This window comes from Schistocerca americana, chromosome 8 (genome assembly GCF_021461395.2).
Source record: "Schistocerca americana isolate TAMUIC-IGC-003095 chromosome 8, iqSchAmer2.1, whole genome shotgun sequence".
NCBI lineage: Eukaryota > Metazoa > Arthropoda > Insecta > Orthoptera > Acrididae > Schistocerca > Schistocerca americana.
In genome coordinates, this window is record NC_060126.1 from 192,135,618 (window position 1) to 192,160,654 (window position 25,037).

General features: G+C 43.0%; 1 protein-coding gene across 2 annotated transcripts; it reads right to left on the reverse strand.

Moving 5' to 3' along the window:
- Window positions 1-1,303: 1,303 nt before the first annotated feature.
- On the reverse strand, window positions 1,304-17,290 carry LOC124545452. Of its 2 annotated transcripts, none has more exons than XM_047124377.1 (7): window positions 17,235-17,290; window positions 14,389-14,488; window positions 14,209-14,296; window positions 7,307-7,424; window positions 4,652-4,717; window positions 2,853-2,882; window positions 1,304-1,648 (listed from the first exon to the last, which is right to left on the reverse strand). In XM_047124377.1, exons 1-7 carry the CDS (start codon window positions 17,259-17,261, stop codon window positions 1,421-1,423), a joined length of 657 nt encoding a protein of 218 aa, XP_046980333.1. In that variant the 5' UTR covers window positions 17,262-17,290; the 3' UTR covers window positions 1,304-1,420. The 2 variants fall into 2 exon arrangements, with proteins under 2 accessions (XP_046980333.1, XP_046980332.1); XM_047124376.1 differs by lacking the exon at window positions 7,307-7,424 and adding an exon at window positions 9,189-9,312.
- Window positions 17,291-25,037: the final 7,747 nt, after the last annotated feature.

A 25,037-nucleotide genomic window follows, 5' to 3' on the forward strand; every position in this document is an offset into this window, starting at 1 on the left:
TTTGGAAGGAGATGTCAGTAAGGAAATTAAGTTTTTAAGTCTGTATTGTCACCTTTCACATAAAGAGATTTGACAATGCCACATTTAATCTGTCTAGAATAATTCCCTGTGCCAGGGATGCATTACACATATCACATTACTTACTGGGTCAGAACCGATGTTCATAATTCTGTTTGAAACTCATTTCATTTTGAGAAACATTATAATTTAATTAATTTTGGTGAAGGATGTTCGTAATAGGCCTATTGGTTTATGGTTTTGTGGAATGGAATTTTTAATATTTTCTCTTGATTCTTCAAATGAACCATTTGATTCTCTTTTCAGTACTATACAGGGTGAATGTTAGTAAACACGACAATTGCAGGGACGGATTCCTGATTGAAAATGGAGAAAAAAGGTCCTATGAACATGTGTCCGGAAATGCATCGTTGCCACGGTAGATGGCGCTGACGAGGGACAGTTTCTCTATCCACGTGTCGTGTGGTCAGTGTGTATTGCATGTTGTGTGGTTGACACAGCTTAATGTAAACAGCAGAAGGGTCTGGTATTCATGTCGGGAACAAGCCGAGATGGCGTTCGTGTACGACCAAGCAGATGGAAATGGCCGCAAGGCAACATGGCTTTACCAAAATAAGTATCCTCACACAAGATTTGAAGCTCATTTTCGGTGTTTGTGTGATCATGAGTTCTTTCAGACAGACGAACGTGCAGGAAGGCGGCAGACTGTGTGTACACCATATTTGGAGTGGTGCGTATGACCCTAGTTGTTTTTGCACCCTAAAACAAAACAAATAAACCGGATTTGATGGACCGGGTTGTACAGGATACTGAGACAGACCCTAGTACAAGTTTCAGGCAAGTCGCCTGCCAACATAGTATAAGCCACAGTACGTTTTTTGTATTCTGCGTGACAATGCATGCATCCTGCGGAGGCCACTTTGAACATCTGTTGTGACGTGGATCCGATGCAACTCTGTACTGTGTTCCAGGACGGTCTGTTGTCGTTGTATGCACACCGTCCATTTCTGGATGCATTTTCAGAAGACCTGTTATCCTCCATTTGCAGTTAAGAATCCGTTCCTGCAGTTTGCAGATTTCATTAACGTTCAGCCAGTAGTTAGAAAGTAGTTGTTAAAAATATTCGCAACAGGAATACAGCAGATGTTGAAAGTTACGTGGATCGATAAGATAAGAAATGAGGAGGTTCTCCGTGGACTCGTCAAGGAAAGGAGTATGTGGGAAACACTGAGTGAGGACAGGATGAGTGTTGAGACATCAGTGATGATTAATAATAATAGAGAGGTAGTGTAAATCTGAAATTTTATTAACAAAATACAACAAAATAAGAAAATTAACAAAAAAGCGGTAAAAAAGTATAAAAAGTGTGTGTCCGTTGTCTCGTGCGGTCGGTGCAGCTAGCTCAGTTGACGGGCGTCAAGGTGAACTGCTGGCCAGACGCCTCGTCCACGACGCGCCCGGTGGCCACGTCCAGCACCAGGCGAGGTTCGCCTGCGCTCTTCTTGACGCGGGCCTCGGAGACGGTGGGGGCGGCGGGGGCGGCAGCGGCGTCGGACTGCCTCTTGGCTGTCACCTTGTGGTGGGCGCCGGGCGCCGCCTTGTACTCGGGGACGGGCTCGCTGTAGCCACCCTGCCGCAACGCCAAACAACAGGTCGTGAGCCCACCGCCAGCTTTCAGCCTGCTCTTCTATTTGTATCTAAACACGTTATCAGACTTTCTTCTGCCATCAACAATGTCTTTATCTCAAAGTGTTCACTTTTCCTTGAGCGGTACAAGAGGGGTGTGTGGGTCAAAGAGGGCAATACAGTTGCAGCTTACAATAACTCTCTACAAGTTACATTAACTTATCGATGTGTATAGATAAAGCCAACTTTGGCAAAGTCTGTGTTTCATCGAAGCACTCATCTGGTGGCCGCTCGAACGCCTTGAGTGTGTCAGATGGCCCGCACTGCGGACAATGGTGTTGGTAACGGAAACTGTCATTATTGTTGCGCATATGACGAAAGGATTTCAGCCTACCTCTCGTTTGACAGAAGGCTGAAAACGTTGCGTTTCCTCGCGATACTAACTTGCAGCAACTAAATATTCATTCTAGTTGTTTCACAAATAACACATGACGCGATGATGCGGAACCGTGTATATTTCGCAGGCCATCTCTTTTATTCGAGTTAAAAGTAAAGTGAATCTAAAGCCACAATTTGACTGAATTACAGTTGCAGGTTTGTGCTTAAGTCGTGATCGCGGAATCTGTACTTAAAGAACGGCCAACTAGGAACTCAATGTGTGTTCAACCTTTACCGATGACCTTACTCGGATGTTCTTTCTTTAGAATACCTGGCGTCATCTCTTTCCGTCTGATTTTTCGATGATTTTGAACTTCTATTCAAAACTAGTTTTGTGCGGTTTCTACCTCAGCGTCTTGTGGTCACAAACTCTGTTCCTTCAGCTATTTGTCGCGAATAGTTATATTGAAGTCTGCAAATCGCGCCCCATTGGTTTTGCTATTCTTTTTCATTTCACAGCATTGGATGACAGATGAAGAATGTCACATGTTGAGAGTTTTAACGATGCAACAGGAGACCAAGATGTGTTGGGATTGACAAAACATTAATAATGACGAACGTATAGATCTCAACCTGTGCGGCGCCACTTCATACCTGCCATTATTTCCTCGGTCACCAAACTTTCTAAGATACTCATGTAGTTTGCTACCGGAGGTACTCAAGTAGTGTGCTATGCACTGGCCGATTCGTAGTACGGAGTTATACCACACAGTTTAGTCAATTTAATACACCTTAGAATAGCAAAATAGAAGCAAATAAACAGTACTTACATCACCGCCGTCATCACCGCCATCCTCGTGCTGGAAAAGGATGAAAAGAGATTGTAAGTCTTAGAAGTTTTAGTACTGAAATCAAAGATATGAAGTAGTGAGAAATATGAATAATGGCTGTGAGGAAAAAAATCACACATATTTCACGCTAGTTAATTCAACAATAGGTTAGATAAATATGGAAATAATTTCATTCACTGTCAGGTCTAACGTCTAGTCCACGGTGATATTAAACACACAATATAATTCAACCAAAAAAGAGCATTCACCATTAAAAAAGAATCTCTTTTGTATAAAGTTGTTCAGTCTGTAAATCATATGCAGCCAGTAAACAATTTATCTTGACGATACCCATGTCTATAATGGGCTGGCTTGCATTTCAGTCTCGAACGTATGTTCCACAAACTGCACTTCAGCAGAAATATTCTTGTTAGCATATTCCGTTGTTCGACTTAAGCAAAAAAACTAACGAAACATGGTGCAGTCTGGCTGCTGCACGACTTGTATAACGCCGTCGTCTGTCATATCACTGCACAGGGGGTCTTCGGAATTTGTAGTTTCACAGTGTGGGCTGATTCATGGAGAGGATGTCTGATATCCAAGTACAAGGGAACTCCCGGACACAGTATGGAAGGGAAACACCGTCTCGATTATCTATTCGGGCATGGTATATGTCATTTATGGCAACTAGTAGTATTCTACATAAAAAGTAGCTGGGTCGTCCATCTGTTTCAGACGCCAACGCGTAAAAGGTGTACAGATATTTGCAAGAAGTCCGACAAAATCAGTATGTTGACACCAGAGAAATGCCACGATCAACAGTGCAGAAAATCTTGCGTAGATGACTACATCTTTATATCTACATGGTGCAGCTTGTTTGTCAAACAGACAGACAATGTGAACAGTTTGCCATGGATATTCCAGCAAAGGTTGACACAAACAATGACTTTTTGGAACGGATTTGTTTCCCTGGTGATGCAATGAGTCAATGTATTCGGCAAACTGGACCAATATAACTTTCATATATGGGTATCAGAGTGTCCTTACGTTACGGGTGAAATGGAAAGAGGCAGTTTCTAAGTCAAAATGTGGTGCAAGATTGGTCCATTCTTTTCCAAAGAATCCACTGTCAACAGTGATGATAAGTTGTACGTGTTACAAGGGTTTGTTGTGTCACAATTGGAACACCTGCAACCTTACGTCATATATCATCAAGATGGGCCGCTATCTTACTGTTCTTGAAAAGTCCATCAGTTTCCGGATGAAAAGTTTCCGGATGGGGAGGCTAGACGAAATTGTCCGAGTCAGTGCTCCGTACGATCATCTTAGCTCAGTCCTCTTCATATGAAGTTTCGTATAGCATCAGGTGTACCGTACCTAGGAGACACACCTACTGGGCGTGAAGACGTGCATTCGCAATACTTCTGAGCATACCGCCGGGGAATTCCTAGAGAGTGCATGGAGAGAAATTAAGCACCGGCTAGACGTTGACCGTGTTACCAGGGGAGATCACATTGACGTGTATGAATGAGGAAACAAAACGGTAGAATTAACTTCTCACAAGTTAAAAAGGAGTTGCTATTATCTAGTAAAGTTTTAAAGTTCTTGAAATATAAAGCTTTAAAGATAATTTATGAACACTCATTATAACTGCACCTAAAGTCATTGCGGGGTCTTCCATACACAGTAATTACATGGTAGGTTTGTCAGCTCTGCCACTGCGACCAGAATAGTTGTAGAGACCAATGACTAGATTTAATTTCATTTCATGAGTGTACATGCTGAGTGGGGGTACTCACGTGTCCAGCGTGGTTGTAGTCCCAGTAGTGCTCTCCGTAGCCTCCATGCTTGTCTCCCCAGCGAGCCTGCAAAAGTGACGTCACACCCTGCGTTAGCAACGAGTTCCAGACACATCTGCTAGAATGCATCTCTAACAGTGATATAAAAGTGTTCAGTACAATATTCACGAACTGTTTGTTATGAATATCATCCGACACAACTTAAGATAATATTAATCTGTATTTTTTATTAATATTTCTGCCATGCCATGTCTGCCCTCCAGAGAAGTGCAGTGCCGTGCTGTTAATGTAACTTGCAAGCTAGGCGTGAGCCAGCGCTGTTGTTTTCAGCAGCCGTAGACATGCTCAAGAGCAGCCGCCACGGGTGAAGGTGGGACCATGCAGTGCCAAATTTGTGTGAGGTGTAGCAGTCTTCAGCATTCCAAGAGTTATATACTCATAAGGTAAAACGCGTCTTCTCGTATTCGTTTCTCCCCCATTCGTACACGTTAGTGGTAGGTATGCAGTTCGTGCAGGGCAGTTCAAAATGAATATTACGATTACAAACAGATGTACCTACTTCATGCATAGCGACACGTAAACAAGACTTACAGAGTACTTAAAAGAAACTTCAAAATTTCGATTGTTGCGCAAGCGCAGTGAATTGGAAGCCGGGGAACCGCGCGGTGATGCATAAATGAAAAGTTTTGTGTCATTGGCACAACCCGCCCAGAAGACATCCTGCTAATTGTTTCAACAAACATTTATCTGGACATAATTAATGGCTGATGCCTCAGCTTGATTCGGATTCAACGAGTCATGTCTTTCGGAGAGTTGGAGCACCTCACATTTGGACATGGAGATTGGCACATTGCTAAATCAGCATCATCCAACCCCGTCCGATTGGGCGTTCTGAGCAGGACAACGCTATTGACCACCTAAATCTCGAAGCCTGACTATCGATTTGATTTTATGAGATTGTGTGGAAGATCGTATGCATATGCCTGCTTAGCCTCCTTCAAAATGCTCATTTCTAACTTGTTCACGTCGCTGTCTCCACGTACGCTTCAGAACCTATGACGTGATATGGATTACCGCTTAGATATCGTCCGTGTGACCAAGAGGAGTCTTATAGGAAACCTATGCCTTATGTTTGAAAAAATCCTCTGTAATTTTTATCGATTTATCGTCATGCTATAGTAGTTTGTAATCACTATATTCATTCTGAATTGTCTGCATATTAGGAACACATTTTTTAGTTTCAAGTTAGCCGTGTGTAAAGAAATAAGCTGCTATAAAAGAAAGTGTATGGGGAAAAGAACATTCAGGCTTATAGGGACAAAGTTCGGTAGACTACTCCTGTCAGGAAAAGAACAAAACTCAGCCACATCTGGAAATGCAAATTTTCTATTTCAGGGGTTAATGTTGTTTTTCTTACTGGTATCTCCTTACTTTGGTTATGCAGAGAATTTAATAGAAACTCCAAGTAAGTGGTGCATCAGTGTGGTCTAAAAACAGGACCTGTATTATATAATTCTCATTAAAACTGGTACTGCCTCTATCACCTGCAATATATGTGTGAACTGTACCCTCTAATAATGATTGCCTCGACAAATCCCATTTTCTCATTACACTTCTTCACTGATGAAGTGATCTTTGGTGGGGATGCCATCATCAACGAATACAACAATCACGATGTATGTTCTGCAGCAAATGATCATGAATAAACTGAGCATCAGCAGTAGCAACGGCAGTGTCAATGTTTTGACAGATATTATTGTAAAGTGCTTGCGTGAACTAATGGTTCTCCCAAAAGAAATTAACGAACTGAAGTATTCAAAGTTCTTGGGGAACATTGTTCTTTTTCTAGCGTAGGATGTGCACTTGGTGTTGCGACAGGTGGTGTTACTTTCGAATTGTTTGTAGACAATACGTTAGCTATATATCCGCCTTAGAAGGGTGTAGATGTGTGAACAAGGTACTCTGTGACGCTGTCTGGAGGCAGTTGGAATACCGGAACCAGTCAGGCAAACGACTTCCCGAAGAAGTACAAGGCACGGAAGGCATTCCAATTCAAGTTGATAGCGCTATCGTTGGAGAGGCCTGCAATAAAATTTTGTGATGTGATTGGACCATTACAGACTAACGTGTCATTTACGGACAAAATGTGGTATAAGTCGTTTTGTCCCTTGTCCAGTCAGGAGAATGCACAGAAGTTTGTCCCTGTAGTTTATATTCAAACGGTATTTTCTCTTCTGGAAATGTCGGACCGCAGTCTTGATTTGTCACAGGTGTTGAGTGAAGTGAAAGGAGAAACAGATAAAATGTGTTAGAGCAATGTTGGTGAGGAAAACTGGTTGAATTAATAGTAACTACACATATCAATTCTATGCTGAGAAACGTAATAATGGCTGTATGAGAACGCTTGATATTCTGGAAAGTGATACAGAAACCACGCAATGCTTTGAGATTAGGCTCAAGTAGCGATTTGCAAATGCCAGGCTCCCTCTCTCACGATCTCGTCTCAGATGCCCTTGCACCATCGTGGTGGTGCAATGTATAAGCAAATCGTGTAACCGTCAAGAAACAAACGTTAAGATCGTTTCGACCTCGAGCGTGGTGGCATCTTCAGAGGAGGCGTGAGGGAGGCAGCCCGGCGGTGCGCCTGCGCCTTACTTTGGTCTTGAAGTGTCCGGCGTGCGGCAGAGCCTTCTCGTAGCGCTCCTGGAAGTGGTGCTCGTTTCCTCGGCGGTAACCGAATTCGTAGTGGTCGTGCTCCGGGTTATGCTGGTACCTGCGCGACAGCGGACAAAGCCGTTACCCCAGCAAGCACAAGCTCTCACACACACAGACAGAAATGGTCAGTCGGTGCAAATGCAGGAAAGTCACGTGCGCGCGGGGCTGTCATACGTCCTGGTGTGACAGTGGAAGAAGTCAAGCGGGCCGCGCTGGCCGAGGTCACGCGGAGCCAGCGTTCAGCAAGCTAAGCCGTTGAGTAGCTGACGAGTCAGTGCAGAGGCAGGAAATGTAAGCAGGTGTCCTCAGAGTGATAGCAGAAGACGCTCGCTTTAGTCTAAAACTAAAGCACTCGAGTGTTGGAAAAAGTGGTCAACGAAAAGGAGAGCAATGCGTCGCGTCGTGCAGCCGTTGAGGTAGTATCGCTGGCCAAGCTGAAGACAGTGGCTGGCAGGATGCTTGGGGACCACATCCACAAATAGCGGAAACCGACAAAGGTATGCCGTAAGCTGGGCAAAAGACTCGTGTCCTCATGCTCAGCTGGAGGCAGCGCTCAAAATCTGTGAAAAATACGAAGCAAAAGAAGTCTGGAGTAGAGCCGAAGCTAGCGAAATGGCTGAAGGAATACGTGAGCATTTCCACTCAGAGCGATTGTCCAGCGTAATCTGTATTGGGAACTGTTGGAAAGGAAGGAAGGGCGCTGGGTAACAACTGGGGTACCAGTGTTGTTGAATAACACAAGCGTAGGTTGTCGGCCCTGAGCCTGTTGAAGGAGCCATCCCCGGTAGTCACCTAAAATAATTTAGAGAAACCACTCACTCCTTTGATGTGAAGCCTCTCAACATCCATGTGTGGAGCCGTTCTGACGATACCTAACTGGTCCATCACTTGCCAGCTCCCGCTATAACCCTTCAGGTAAGACATCCGCTAATTGTGTCGGATGGGGGTTTCACGTATTCTGATTTTTAAAACAGAGGCCCAACAGCGATTATAATATAAGAGCATGAATATTCGATTCGTAACCACTCAAGTTTAGTAATATGACTCCAATGTACCCTACAATCATGTCAGACTTTCCTGATGTAGTCCACCGTCAGGTTTCGGTGCTGGACGACTTAATCCCATTGGGAAGGCTGGAGATTTCATAAATTAACTGTGTACTTCCCACACAGTCGTGTTGAATCTTAAGTGTCAACCAACCTTGGATATGAAGGTATATTTCCAGAGAACCTGTGTATTCTAATTTATAGTGGTTTTATTATACCTTTAGTTTCGTGCCAGGTGAATGTCCTAATGCATCGAGTAAATTTTTTCGCAATGGTCGCTACGTGTACGACTGTTAGTATGAAAGACAGAGATAGGGAAGGAAGTAAGAATGTCCTTACAGTCTGCCGTTACATTCGGTAGTTAAATTCTGCATTAATACTTCAGCATGCAAACTTTTCCTACCACCAGTTCTTTTATAAGAGAGAAAGGAACAAACCCAATCAACCGTTGTTCATGCTCCCTAAACCGCACAACTGAAATGTATCGCGAAAGAGTGTTCCCTGTTTGCTTCAGACATTTGGTTGTGAATGATTTGTTTCACTAAGCTCGCTACCGTGAGATATTCTGATCGAGAAACCGGGGGAAGGAAAGGGAGACAGTGTCACCGTTCTCAAGCTGTTTCGGCAGTGCGAAAACCAGCTCCGAAAGCAAAGAAGTCTGTACCGAGCGAGCGCTCAGACTGAGTCCTGCGGGAACAGAGAGAAAGAGAAGAAAGGCAGCACCGGAAGGAGTGGCCGGAAGCATATGAGAGATAAGAGGAGTTTTCGGTGAGGACCTGTCCCTGGTGCCTGTGGTTCTGGAAGTCCCTGCGCTCGAAGCGCTGCTCCCAGCGTTCGGGGTCCTCGCACACGTGGCCGTACTCCATCTGCAGGGGCCCGTACAGCAGCATGTAGAAGTCCCTGCGGCACACCACAACACACACCATTCTCTCTCAGCTCTCACTGCATCAGCCTTTCTCGCCGTCCGCCAGTTGCGTGCACTTCAGAGTCGTGCGCGGTGCAAGTGTGTGCCAGCTCAGCCCGTGGCTCGCAGCCTGACCCGTGCAGTACAATAGGCCAGCCCAGCTGGCTCGGTTACTGCGCAGCTGGGCGCAAACCACCAGACCGACCCAACCGAGCTGACGCACCTCGCTAGCCTGTTGCTTTGCCAGCATGCGCGCAGAAAAAAAAATGGCTACACGTCGGACCAACCTGTCGCCTCTACTGCTCTATGTTCTGAGTCCATTTGTAGAAGCCCTGAATTTATCTTCTATTACTGTTACATCGACCAACTATGCAGGAAGTGTTCGAAATGGTTTTAATGCACATTCCAGTTATCATGTTTCACTCTAACACCAATTTATCGATATTTTTTACCTCCAGTCAGTTACAGTATATAGACACAAGAAGGGTGTTGTTATTGTGTTCTCCAGTTCGAAAGCCCTCTGCAGTATTCTATCCTGTGCAAGCCTCTCCATCTCTGACTAACTACTGCAAACTACATGCATTTGAGCCTGCTTACTGAAGTCGGTCTTCGTTCTCCTACTAAATTTTTTACTCTCCACACTTCACTCTATTATCAAATTGACAGTTCCTTGATGTCTCAGGATGTGTCCCATCAGTTACTCTCTTCTTTTAGTCACGTTCATTCCCCCCCCCCCCCCCCAATTATACAGAGTATCTCCTCATTATCTGGCTGATCTACCAATTAGCATTATCTTTCAAAATCTTCTATTCTTTTCGTATCTAAACTGTTTATCATTTACATTTGACTTAAATGCAATGCTACACTCCAGACAACTGCTTCAGAAAACAATTCCTAGCATATAAATTTATATCCGATGTTAACAAATTTCTAATATTCAGGAACATCCTCTCTAATTCTGCCATCATCAGTTATTTTCGTGCTTAGATAGCAAAACCTCATCTACTATTTCTAGTGTCTCATTCCCTTCTCTAATTCCCTCATACTGCCTGACCAAATTCGACTACATTACGCTACCTTCGTTTCATTTTTGCTGTTTATCCTACGTCCTCTTTTCAAGATACTATCCATTCCGTTCAGCTGATCTTCCAAGTCCCTTTACCGTCCCTGATCAAATTACAATGTCATCAGCAAATCTCAAAATTTTATTTCATCTTCCAGAACTGTAATTTCCTTTTCCAAATTTCTCCCAGTTTCCTTCATCGCTTGCTCAGTTTACAGATTGAATAACATTGGGGATAGGTTACGACCCTATCGAACTCCCTTCTTAATTACTGATTCCCTTTTGTGTCCTTTGACTCTTATAATTCAGTGTCGTTTCTATACAAGATGCAGATGACCTTTCGTGGGCTGTGTTTTATCCCTGCCATCTTCAAAACTGTAAAGGGTGAAGGAGAACGTATGTGCCCACAATAACACTCATAGAGTATTTTTCCTTTTGACAGATGCTGTTAATTATACTTGTTAATTTTCAAACAGTTCAAACCAATTAAACAACCGTATGTTCACGTATTTAATGGAACTACATACTTGTAACCTGGAATCACGCATAGTCACAATGCATGAATGTATTGACACAAAGTAGCAATTACGTAGTACACGTCAGATGATCATATTTAATCCCCGTTCGCTTTAGGAAGTTGCAGACACGACGCAAGGCGTGCTGCAGCACAGGCAACAGGTTGGAGCATTGCATCTGTAAGCAAAGGGCCTGTCTCCGTTGCATGGCAGCCTGGCCTGTTACAATAGCCCGATGCTGGTGTCGCAGTTGGTAGCACTCGGTTGCTTTGGTGGGCCTTGCGCTCTAGCCCGTGGCCCCTACATGCCAGAAGGCGAAAAGCGGCCTACACTGCGCACGACTCTAACGCTGATTCAAAAATTCAGTCATACCATCTGTGGTAAGCTGCACTTTGGATAAAAGTAAATTAAGTGTAGGGGAGATGTAGAGGTACACCAGGCTAACTTAGTCCAGTCATTTCGACCAGAGTTGAGCAGCCAGCAGCCTACTCTTAGACTTGCGCAATAACATTGGATAAAAAGCGGCGCTATCCATCACACCTGAAAAAGTCAAAAAACACACAAAAATTGAAAATGGAAAACAAGGTAATTTCAATCCCACTAAAATCCCTCTGAGCAAGTTATATCCTAAAATATAACAGTGTACTGACATGTATTGCACTTGGCCTTCATTAGCTTGATACCGTACAATAACTGTAGTTTATTTGCAAGCGAAGTTTTCAGTCGGTAGCTCTGTGAGCTAGGACATGAGCTGGAGCAAATGGACTGCATAAACAAGGGTTGGAAGAAAGCCTCTGTGAGAAATATTCGTAATACTAACTTCTACCCCTCCTCCCTCCCAATCTCACAACCCCTGCTTCGTGAATGGAACGGCGCAAAATCCAATAAGAATATTGAGAAAATTACATATACAGTAACACATGATATAAGAAGAATATGAAACATAAGTTTTCCTTCTGGTAGGAGCCTTACATAAATTTCTACAAAGCCTAGGCCAAGAAGCATCCATGGTGTCGATTTTTAATGTTTATCCGCTTTAGTGGCAATTATTTAGTCCGTAAATATATTGTCTTTGTATATTCTTTCTTGCATGCAGTTTCTTCTTAAATTTTTAGAGGGCTATTGAAACTAGTTTAGCCATTAAAGTATTTATATGAGCGTGTTCGCACTGTTGCTCCCCGCCAGTATCATGGCAGACATGAACACGAAACGTTAGTGGCTGAGAGGCGCTATGTTGAAAAGCAGCAGCTCTCAGCTGTAGAGAAGGAGTGGAGATTAGACCAGAAGAGAGATACAGCAAAATAAAAACGAACTTTCTTCAAACCGATTTTAGTTTATATTTCACACTGAATACCCAGGAAATATTCTTGTTCTGAAGAAAAACCGTCAGATATGCTTAATTATGTAATCACTGGAATTCCTGTAATTAGAATTGAGAAACAGATCGCTGAATTCCCTACGCTACTTGGAGCTTCTCTGCCTCAAAACTAGAACAAATTACTCTCCAAAACATTTCTGTTGTTTAACTATATTTCAGAGGTTGAAACTTTTTAGTGTTTAGCGCAACTTGGATAACACAAGACACATATCGGAAAAATATTTATGACTTCTTTGGTAAGACATTACAGGGGACAGGCGATTTACATAAAAAACAAATTGTTTCAAAGTAACGTGTCCCTAGTGTTTTACTGACATTAAAGAGTGTTGTTTATGGTATTGTTAATTAGATCTTGCGATTAGACTTGAGTGACAGGCGACCATGAACATATTCTATCGTTGCATTAACGGGACTCCGTTATGTAATTTTACCGAATCGGGTAAGGAGAAATAGTGTAAAAATTTTCAGAGATAATAGTTGCATTTTAGTGAAATGCAGATTTTGAATTTTAATGAAACATGAAGTATGGGAAGGTAGCTTATGAACTGTGAAACGATGTTAACAACTTGTAACACGAAAACACGGATTCGATTATTACTGTTTTCGTCTCATGCTACGACGTTAACAATCATAACTAAGTACAGACATGCAGAAATTGCTCTCATTGCAGGTCGTGTTAGTTTTTACGCCTTCACTGTCCTCTGAAAAGTATTGTTAACGACTAAACTGAATTGGTGCACGCTTGCAATTTACCTGCTTCTCATGTCTTTTAGTATCAAATATAAATTCTGATCTGACATACAAAGTAATGCTTTAGCTGACAACGTTCTGCTTTAATTACCGTATATTCAAGAAAACTTTAGAACGTCCCACAATATACCAGCGGCACACAGTGTGTCATTTGGCGGTTATACTACGATTTGGTGCCTTTTCAATGCACGTTAAATATCCTACCTATAGGATGATGTTTCCCTTAAAGCAGCGGATTCTTCGTAGCAGTCCAAATTTATGTAATACTCACTGAATTTGCGTTATTCATTTTCTGGATGATTGCAAGTGAGACGATGTTTTATAACACCGAGAGTATATGCGTTTCTACGAAAGTTACTTGGCCCGTTTTACAGTATCGGTATTCTGTTAAAATAAGGTTTCTAAAAGATTTGCAACCAAATAACTCCGCTTATGGTCGAGTGGTTAGCTTAGCAGCGTCTATCCTTGAAGCCTCGGGCTCGATTCCCAGATGAGTTGGACATTTTCTCCGCTCGGACATGGGGTATTGAGCTGCCCCTATCACCATTCATCAACATCGACACGCATAAAATTGAAAGACTAGCACTTGTCGGCCTAACTGCCACAGGCTGGATTTCCTAGCCAATACTTCAATCTGATTACGTCGTTGCATCTAATAAGTGTTGTTATTTCTAAAACAAGAGAGACCTCAGAGCCATGAAATCAGTGAAATGACAATCCGACGACACGGAGTGCACGGTATAGGGTGTCCCGTCTAGTACTAATATAGATAAGATGCGAATGCAGTAACAGTTCACTGTATTAGTTTCGTCAGGAAGAATTTCTTATCGTGTTTTTTTCAGATTTTCTCGGCGTGACTGATTAATGATGTGCATTTGGGTGTACAGTTCTTGGTTTCATTACTTTTATAAACAATATTTTGACAACTGACTCATTTCCTCCGAGCTTGTTGATTAGCACCCAGTCAGCGAGTACGCATAGCAACACAGATCGGAGCGTCTGGGTCAGTCGTCAAAATATGTTGCATAAATGGAACAGAAAACCCGACATTCACTTCCGTCCCTTCCCCCCCCCCCTCCCCCCCCCCCCCTCCAAAAGGGAACCATTAGAAATTAATATTGTTCATGGATGGAATTATGTATATCTTGTTATGAAGAGTGTGTCTGAAACAGTGGTGCCAACTTACTGGAAGTATTTGCCGTGTCCGCCGACGCCGCCCCCGCCGAAGCCGGTCTCTGCGGCGTTGTGGTCGTTCTCGGAGTCCACCACTGCGGCTGCAATCACAGAAACAGGGGGCGTCAGGGGGGCACTGGGAGCAGCACGTGGGTAGCTGTAAGTCGGGGCTTGGCTTGCAGACGGCGCTCACCTTTGGTGTGGATCTGCTTGGCCACCCGCTTGCCGGCTCCCTCCTCCATCTTGGCGAGCACGCACGGCACAACGGCTGCGCAGCACAACACCAGCGCCACCTGTACACCGACAACTCTGTACACTCGTCCACTGCACCACATCTCATACTGCACTCATGTAAGGAATTACACAGAAATTCCAACGCTAGAAACTGTAGCGAAATGAGGGAAGATATGCAGAGGGCTGAGCTTGGTGCAGGGACTGGAAATTGACTCTTAACGTAAATATAACATTTTGCACGTAAACAGGCAGAAAGACGCGTTACTGAACGATTGCACGAGTGCAGAAAAATCACTAGAAGCAGTCACATCCATAAAAATATCCAGCATTATGCGTATATAGAGATTCAAACTGGAAAAAGTACATGAAACTAATCGCAGACATTCGTTGAAAGAATCCTCAGTAAATGTAGTCCACTCACAAAGGAGGCAGCTTACAAAACCCTCGTTCGACCAAGAGTTCAATACTTCTATACAGGATTGAGGGAAGAAACAGAAACATCCAAAGAAGAGCAGCGCGTTTCGTTACAGGTTCATATAGTAAGCGCGAAGGCGTCGCGTAGACGCTCAACCAACTCCATCGGCAGACGGTGTAACAGAGGAGTTCCGCATCACGCTATGGTTTAATGTTAAAATTCTGAAACAAGCATACGTTTCCATAAAAGTCGACCAATATATTACTTTCTCCTACGTATATCTCCTGAAAAGCTCATGAACCACACAGTGTCCAGCTCACACGGTGTCTTATCAGTAATCGTTCTTCCCGCGAAGCTTTCACTAATGGAACAGGAAATGGGTGTTATGACAGTGCCACACACAGCACTCTCCGCCATACACAAAGCACTCTCCGCCATACACCATAAGGTGGCTTGTGGAGTATAGATACATCTAATAAGAAGTGCAGCTTAGGTCATACTGCGAAGCTTGTCACTGTTGTGCTCAATAACATCGACCTTGTTGTCAACTGACCTGTTATTAATTGCTTCGTCACACCTACCTGTAGAATAAACGGTAAGCTTTTGAAAAGAACAATAAAGGCAGTAGAGGTAAATGCTTCCTAAAGGGCTGAACAGATGTATCAGTCATAGTATATCATGAATATGCTACGAGCTGGTCTTATTGTTAATGATGTTGCTCACTGGCTGTCTCGACAGTTCGTACAGAGGGAAAGTATCAGTGTCAACTTTAGATGGAGTGCAGAACTTCCTGACTAACGCAGGTACAGTCGCTAGGTAGAGAAGTAATATCCGGCGTTCCCCAAGGAAATGTTACAGGCCCCCTATCGTTTCTGATCTATATTAACGACATAGGAGACAATCTCAGTAGCCATCTTAAATTGTTTGCAGATGATGCTGTCATTTACCGTCTTGTAAAGACATCGGATGATCAAAACGACTTGCCAAATGACGTAGATATCTGCATGGTGCGAAAAGTGGCAACTGACCCTGAATAAAGAAAAATGTGAGGTTATTCACATGAATCAGCTAAATTTCGATTACACGATAAGTCACACAAATTTGAAGGCTGAAAAGGATCGCATAGATAATATTGTGGGTAGAGCAAACCAAAGACTGCCCTTCATTGGCAGAACACTTAGAAGGTGCAACAGGTCTACTAAAGAGACTGCTTACACCACGCTTGTCCGCCCGATTCTGGAGTATTGCTGTGTGGTGTGGGACCCGCATCAGGTGGGTCTGATGGATGACATCGAAAAAGTACAAAGAAGGTCAGCTCGTTTTGTATTATGGCGAAATAGGGGAAATAGTGTCACAGACATGATACGTGAATTGGAGTGGCAGTCATTAAAACAAAGGCGTTTGCCGTTGCGACGGGATCTTGTCATGAAATTTCAATCACCAGTTTTCTCCTCCGATTGCGAAAACATTCTATTGGCACCCACCTACATATGGAGAAATGATCATCACGATAAAATAAGAGAAATCAGGGCTCCCACAGAAAAATTTAAGTGCTCGTTTTCCCTGCGTGCCGTTCGACAGTGGAAACGTAGAGAGACAGCTTGAAGGTGGTTCATTGAACCCTCTGCCAGGCACATTATTGTGAATAGTAGAGTAATCACTTAGATGTAGATGTAGACGATCTTAATCGAAATAAGTACGGAACTAATATAGAAATAACTTGAACTATATTTACGGGTGGCTGGAGGCACCGAATCCGCCATAATTTTTTCTACACCATTAGCCCTGAATGAGCATACATCAAACTGATATAATCAGAAGAGATTTTTTTGACACAGCAACAAACCTAGCATGTTTGCTACGTTTGACTTTATTTCACTTTGGGAATGCCAAAGGAGCCACCTGACACTTTGAGCCACATTTTGCCTCCAGGTTAGCATAAAGAACACAGTTGCCTTTAAGCGATCTAAATTGGTTTAACACCTATGAATTTGCGTCAAAAATTGTATTATCTTACACTATACGACCGGTCAAATATTTTTAGGAATATATGCGCACACATATTTAGGCCTAATGAGAAATATGTAGCTGAATAGAACCTGCGCATGAAATCGAAATTAGTACCACACATTGCAGGTGTGAAACTTAGCGAATCGCCCTGAGGCGAATAATGTAGTATGCCTCTATGCCAATAACTGGCTTTTCTTACGTTTTGAGTTCAGAAAAATTATTTGCGCAATTTACTAAAACTGACGGGATTATATTACGGATATTTCGGTTCGATGAGAAATGTCAAGCAGTTGAAAATAATTCGCGGTATGAGATCACGATCAATTTCAAATATTTGCAGATGTGGGACTCGGTGAACGGAGCTGTGGCGAGCGGTTTACCTGCATGGTCCTCCGGAGAACGCTCATGTTGACCACAGTGGGGCGGGCAGAGCACTGGATGGCCTGCCAGCAGCGCCCGGAGGCTTTTATACGGCGCCTCGCCGCGCAAGAACGCCGATGCCGCGCTCCAGTGGAGGCGGCCGGCAAAAAGTTCGGGGCCGTAGCAGCAGCAGCAGTAGTACAGCCAGGCCGGGACAGGACGCGGACCAGGTTTACCGATACGTCGTACACATCGATGTTTTAAAAACACGTGATGGACAATATCGACGCATCGATTTCGGTGTGTGCGATGCATCGACTTTGAGTACTTACTTCCTATATTTTGGTCTCTTAACTAAGATCTTTGTACGTAATTAATTACGTCACGATCGTATATATATATATATATATATATATATATATATATATATATATAAAGTTGAACTCTTGCACATTTCTTTGAGCTGGTATATTGATTTTGATCATCTTCACTCTTTTGAATAATAACGATGTCTTCAGCAAACAAAACAATATTCAGACATTCCTCATTAGTTATATATATATATATATATATATATAATTATCTTTATGTATATATATATATACATATATACATAAAGATAACTAATGAGAAATTAAGATAACTAACGAGGAATGTCTGAATATTGTTTTGTTTGCTGAAGACATCGTTATTATTCAAAAGAATGAAGATGATCAAAATCAATATACCAGCTCAACGAAATGTGCAAGAGTTCAACTTTAAAATTTCAAGTAACGAAAATAATAGTACACTCCTGGAAATGGAAAAAAGAACACATTGACACCGGTGTGTCAGACCCACCATACTTGCTCCGGACACTGCGAGAGGGCTGTACAAGCAATGATCACACGCACGGCACGGCGGACACACCAGGAACCGCGGTGTTGGCCGTCGAATGGCGCTAGCTGCGCAGCATTTGTGCACCGCCGCCGTCAGTGTCAGCCAGTTTGCCGTGGCATACGGAGCTCCATCGCAGTCTTTAACACTGGTAGCATGCCGCGACAGCGTGGACGTGAACCGTATGTGCAGTTGACGGACTTTGAGCGAGGGCGTATAGTGGGCATGCGGGAGGCCGGGTGGACGTACCGCCGAGTTGCTCAACACGTGGGGCGTGAGGTCTCCACAGTACATCGATGTTGTCGCCAGTGGTCGGCGGAAGGTGCACGTGCCCTTCGACCTGGGACCGGACCGCAGCGACGCACGGATGCACGCCAAGACCGTAGGATCCTACGCAGTGCCGTAGGGGACCGCACCGCCACTTCCCAGCAAATTAGGGACACTGTTGCTCCTGGGGTATCGGCGAGGACCATTCGCAACCGTCTCCATGAAGCTGGGCTACGGTCCCGCACACCGTTAGGCCGTCTTCCGCTCACGCCCCAACATCGTGCAGCTCGCCTCCAGTGGTGTCGCGACAGGCGTGAATGGAGGGACGAATGGAGACGTGTCGTCGTCAGCGATGAGAGTCGCTTCTGCCTTGGTGCCAATGATGGTCGTATGCGTGTTTGGTGCCGTGCAGGTGAGCGCCACAATCAGGACTGCATACGACCGAGGCACACAGGGCCAACACCCGGCATCATGGTGTGGGGAGCGATCTCCTACACTGGCCGTACACCGCCGGTGATCGTCGAGGGGACACTGAATAGTGCACGGTACATCCAAACCGTCATCGAACCCATCGTTCTACCATTCCTAGACCGGCAAGAGAACTTGCTGTTCCAACAGGACAATGCACGTCCACGTGTATCCCGTGCCACCCAACGTGCTCTAGAAGGTGTAAGTCAACTACCCTGGCCAGCAAGATCTCCGGATCTGTCCCCCATTGAGCATGTTTGGGACTGGATGAAGCGTCGTCTCACGCGGTCTGCACGTCCAGCACGAACGCTGGTCCAACTGAGGCGCCAGGTGGAAATGGCATGGCAAGCCGTTCCACAGGACTACATCCAGCATCTCTACGATCGTCTCCATGGGAGAATAGCAGCCTGCATTGTTGCGAAAGGTGGATATACACTGTACTAGTGCCGACATTGTGCATGCTCTGTTGCCTGTGTCTATGTGCCTGTGGTTCTGTCAGTGTGATCATGTGATGTATCTGACCCCAGGAATGTGTCAATAAAGTTTCCCCTTCCTGGGACAATGAATTCACGGTGTTCTTATTTCAATTTCCAGGAGTGTATTTCGAGGAAACTATCCAGCCAAATCAAAACTTGTTTTGGATGATTCAGTTTTAGAACAAGTGTCTCAAATCTCTTATTTAGGCTGTGCTGTAAGTTTTGATTTTGACTCTGATACTGAAAATTAAATACACAAATTCCAAGCTGCCTGTGGTACCATTACCGGAACATTGAGCCTTTAAGTACAAAAAGAGATCATCGTGATTCTATAATATAATCGTGATTCTATAATATAATGGCGGTGTGAGTGTTATCCTATGGAAGCAAAAGTTGGATTACCAAGAAAACACGAAAATAAAACTGAAACAGCAGAGATGGGGTTTCTAAGAAATACGAAGCGCTGCATAACAACAGACATGATTAGAAATGAAGATGTTAAAACGAAATTGAATATTTCAATATGAATGAAAAAATTCAAAAATATCATGAAGATTGGAGACAACGCTTCATAATGACGCCAGGTCACAAAATTCCCCAGAAAATCCTGAACTACAAGCCGACTGGGAAAAAGAGGTATTTGAAGGTTCGAAAGAATTGGGAATGAGTTTGTTTGTGAGTGGTAGCAGGCTGCAGGGTAATCCTTGAAAGGAATATGGTGGTCATGATGATGATTACCATTATTATTGATAATTACTATTTTTATTAATAATGCTTATTATTTCTATTGTGTTGCCTGTGTAATAACTGATCAACATCGTTATTAATGCCTCCATTATCTTATCGTTGTTATTAATGTTACTATTATTATTGCTATTATTATTGACAATCATTATTTCTGTTAATAATGTAAATAATTGTTGTTGAGATCACGTAATTTTTTGTACTATATGTGTTGTTCCTGGTCAGATGTAAGAGAAGGCATTAAGCTCCTAATTTTGTCGGTCTAATAAGCAATAAATATAATAAATAAATAAAATGTTCAAATGGCTCTGAGCTCTTCAAATATTTGTACGGATGTGTAACAGAAACAGCTGGGCACTCTGTACGCCATGAAGTCAACAAAAATATTTCGGTGAATGTACATCATATCGTCACATGGTGTTATCATCATGTGAATATATCATGTACACTCACTGAAGTGTTTTGGATGTCTTCATGGTGTTTGAAATGTGGTATTGTTTTTGTTATACAGGGTGGTCAGAAACGGTCTGAAAAGCTTGTACGGGTGTTGCAATTTAAGATGTGCAGAGAAATATTTGTTAAGAAACAAATTCAATACGTTGCGCCTTTTCTGAGTTATTTAGCATTGAAACTAGCCAATCAGTTCGTCGCGAGAGCAAATTCATGCAGCCTGCCAGAAATAAGTGTCACCAAAAGTTTCCTTCGTTGGTTTCCTCAAATGGAAGGAACATACTTTTTGCTCACTTATCTTTAATTTGTCATTCCTGGAAAAGGCACATTTTAACCGTCAATGAGTATTTGAACAAATGGCAACTCTCGGTGTATGTTTGTTCGAAGTGATATATGTTTAACCAATCGAAACTTAATAAATTATTATGCAAACATTTAGAAAGGTCGCATACTACCAGTTGGTAACATGTCTATTTTTAAAAAATTAACTCAAATCATTTTCGGCACCTAACAGGGTATCTTTCATAAATTATTACACCAAAAACATAAAAGTAACAGATCTGAAGACAGGTTCTCTGATGAACTATCAATTTATCTGAGAGCTCTTGCAAGAAGAATAATTGATAATCTGTTGGAAATATCGAAGTATCATGTAATACAGTTTCCAGAATTGTATATTTAAATACCTACTTTACATTGATCGGCATATTTACTCTGTTAGCAATAAAATTTCATAGACTGTGCAAGTTTTGAATCAGGAACTAAGTCGACTGAAGGGCAAAATATTGCGTAAAATTTTATTTTCGCAAACCATAGAAAATAAATATTGAAATTTACGGAAAACTGTACTTTTCTGGAAAGTTTCTTGGGGATTTGTAATAAAACATTTTCACATTATGAAAGTTTTTTTCAGCTTTAGTCATATCTAAACCATATCCGTACTGAACAGCACAAATAAATCACTGTATTCGAAACATCGATGTATCTTTCTACAGACCACATAGCTTCGATGCCACCATGTGATATACTTAGTCTATAAAAACGCTGACGTATTTTCTTGGTATACTAGAGCGTGCTGAAAAATAAGGCCTCAGAATTTTTTATTCTGTTCTCAATATCGGTTGAGTTCTTACACGTCAAGCATGCTACTCAATCGACTTCCCCGCATCGCTGACGCAAGTTGCAACACTTTTTCGCTAGAAGGCTCAAAATTGTAGCGTGTAACATGGAGGTAAGTAACGTAACTATGTCAGTGAGTGAGAAACAGCGTGTTTTAATCCCTCAGAAAACTAAAGCACGAATTCGATGAGGTCGTCCACAGATGGTACACTGTCTTTCAGCATGACAACGCTAGACTACGCACGAGTGCCGCGACCTCTGCAGCGCTCCGTCGCCTTGGGTTCATTGTCCTCCATCATCCTTCACACCGTCCAGACTTGGCCCCATTCGATTTTCACATGTTTCCAAAAATTTAAGAACACCTTCGAGAACATGGGTTTCATAGTGATGAACGAATGCAATCAAATGTGAGGCTGTAAATCCATCACAAAGTAAAACGTTCTACAGTGGCGGTATCAAAAAACTTATATCTCGCTGGGAGAAACATTTTAGTCACGAGAGTGACTATGTTGAATAATAAATGTGTAGATATGAAGAATAAATATGCTAACGTTAGTAAAGTTTATTTTATTTAAAAAGTTTTAAGATTTTTCACATAAAAAAATTCGGATTTTCACCACGCCCTTGTACATTTCTAAAGAGGACGCCAAACATTGGCTGCTACTTTATTCTCTCCGTGTCCTCCAGCCACTCATAAGTACTGCATTTCAGAGATTTTTCGTTTTGGCTTCGAATCTATTATTAGTCTGGGAAAATTCGTAGCACCCTGTGTGACCCAGAAATGTTATACGTATAGCTGTACTAGAAAAGCAGAAAAACGTTGAATACCTTTGCAACTAATAAACATTCTCTCCAGTCTGCAAGCTGTCAATATTGCCCCAAGTATCTTGGTAATGTCAATAGCCTGAGAGGATAAGAACACCAGTTTGAAATACAGATAGAATATAATTCCTGTTCTGAGAAAGTATCAGTTTTCTTACCTTTACATGTGTTGTAATACATACACAGCATGTTTTTCGAAAACGGTGCTCCATCTGGAAAAAAATAGTTTACTGAAACCTAGAACTCTGTTTACATTCCTTGTTAATGCTTTTTTCAAGCTTATTTTAGGATTTCTCTTTTAAACACTAGAAACCTAGTCTTCTTCAGTCATTTTGGTAATTTTACTGGAGTTTGGTTTAATGGCTAGTTTTTTTGTCACGCTCATACACATTTATCGATAATTCAGACAGATAAATTCCGCAGAATATTTGCACCATTGTTGTCACGCAACTGACTATATTTGTTCTTGTTCAGGAATAAAAACCTTTCTTCCAAGCAAAATTTCTTGTCTCAATTTAATTTTTAGAATGTTCAGCTCCTTTGATACGCGGTTCAGTGCCCTCCCTGACTTCACAAAACTTAATGCCTTTTTTACGGTTTCTTCAGTCCATTTTCTTGTTCTTGTTCTCGCCATCTGAAATTAGATTACTTCAGCAGAAACTACTTTTCTTTCTGAAGTGTAGAGCGTGGGGAAATTTCGACAACCGTACCAACATTGCACCGTAATTAGCCCACCCACACATCGTGGCAGAGACAGTCTTCAATGGATTTGCTAATGCACGAAAAGCTACAAATCTTTACATTATGGTTCTGCCGCGACAAAAGTATTGAAATGCTTACGTCATTTTAAGCATAAACCACAAATGCTATCAAATTTCAACAAAAAGACTGAACTCTAAGGAAACTCGTTGCCTCTGCACCTTACTTATGACATCAACCGCTATGCAACAGCACTCTCCCCCCGACCAAAGCGCTACTCAACTGAGAAGATGAGTATGTCGACATCTGGTACGTCGATCTTCCACTACGCACTGTACAGTGCCTTGCGGAGTGTACAGTATACATGTAGATATAGATGTACACACATCAAAAAAAGTTTTGCATCCTCCCGGTTTCCAGAACTCTTGAAGATACGCGTTGACTGTGGATATTGTATCACAGTCACAGTCCCGTTGACTGTTCAGAGATGTCACTAAAACCACCCAAAGATGTAACAACCATGCACGAGCAGCGCCTATTAGAGGGGGTCCGACAGCCGATCAAGTTCCAGTCATTCCACCAGGAAGGAGGTACACGGCTCGTGTTGTCTACAGTTCAACCGTGACTAGACGGTCAATACCGCGGTTCGATCGCGTCCGCATTGCTACTATGTGCCAGGAAGGGCTGACAACAAGGGAAGTGTCCAGGCGTCTCGGAGTGAACCAAAGCGATGTTTTTCGGACATGGAGGAGACATAGAGAGACAGCAACTGTCGATGACATGCCGCACTCGGGCCTCCCAAGGGCTACTACTGCAGTGGATGACCGCTACCTGCGGATTATGGCTCGGAGGAACGCTGACAGCAACGCCACCCTTGTTGAGTAATGCTTTCGTGCAGACACAGAACGTCGTGTAACGACTCAAACTGTGCGCAATATGCTGCATGATGCGCAACTTCACTCCTGACGTCCATGGAGAAGTCCATCTTAGCAACCACGACACCATGAAATGCGATACAGATGGGCCCAGCAAAATGCCGAATGGACTGCTCAGGATTGGCATCACGTTCTCTTCACCGATGAGTGTCACATATGCCATCAATCAGACAATCGTCGGAGACGTGTTTGGAGGCAACACGGTCAGGTTGAACGCCTTGGACACACTGTCCAGCTAGTACAGCAAGGTGGAGGTTCCCTGCTGTTTTGGGGTGGCAATATGTGGAGCTGACGTACGCAGCTGGTGGTCGTGGAAGGCGCCGTAACGGCTGTACGCTGCAAGAATGCCATCTTACGACCGATAGTGCAACCATATCTGCAGCATATTGGCGAGGCATTCGCCTTCATGGACGACAGTTCGCATCCCCATCGTGCACATCTTGTGAATGGCTTCCTTCAGGATAACAACATCGCTCGACTAGAGTGGGCAGCATGTTCTCCAGACATGAACCCAATCGAACATGACTGGGATGGATTGAGAAAGCCATTTATGGAGGACGTGACCCACCACCCACTCTAAGGGATCTACGTCGAATCGCCGTTGAGGAGCGGGATAATCTGGACCAACAGTGCCTTGATGAGCTTGTGGATAGTATGCTACGACGAATAAAGGCATGCATCAATGCAAGAGGACGTGCTACTGGGTATTACAGGTACCGGTGTTGACAGCAATCTGGACCACAACCTCTGAAGGTCTCGCTGTATTGTGGTACAACATGCAATGTGTGATCTTCATGAGCAATAAAAAGGGCGGAAATGATGTTTATTTTGGTCTCTATTCCAATTTTCTATACAGGTTCCGGAACTCTCGAAACCGAGGTGATGCAAAACTCTTTTTGATGTGTGTATATTTAAATTAGTTACGACAGTACAGTCAAATACACTGAGCACCATAGAAACTGGTATA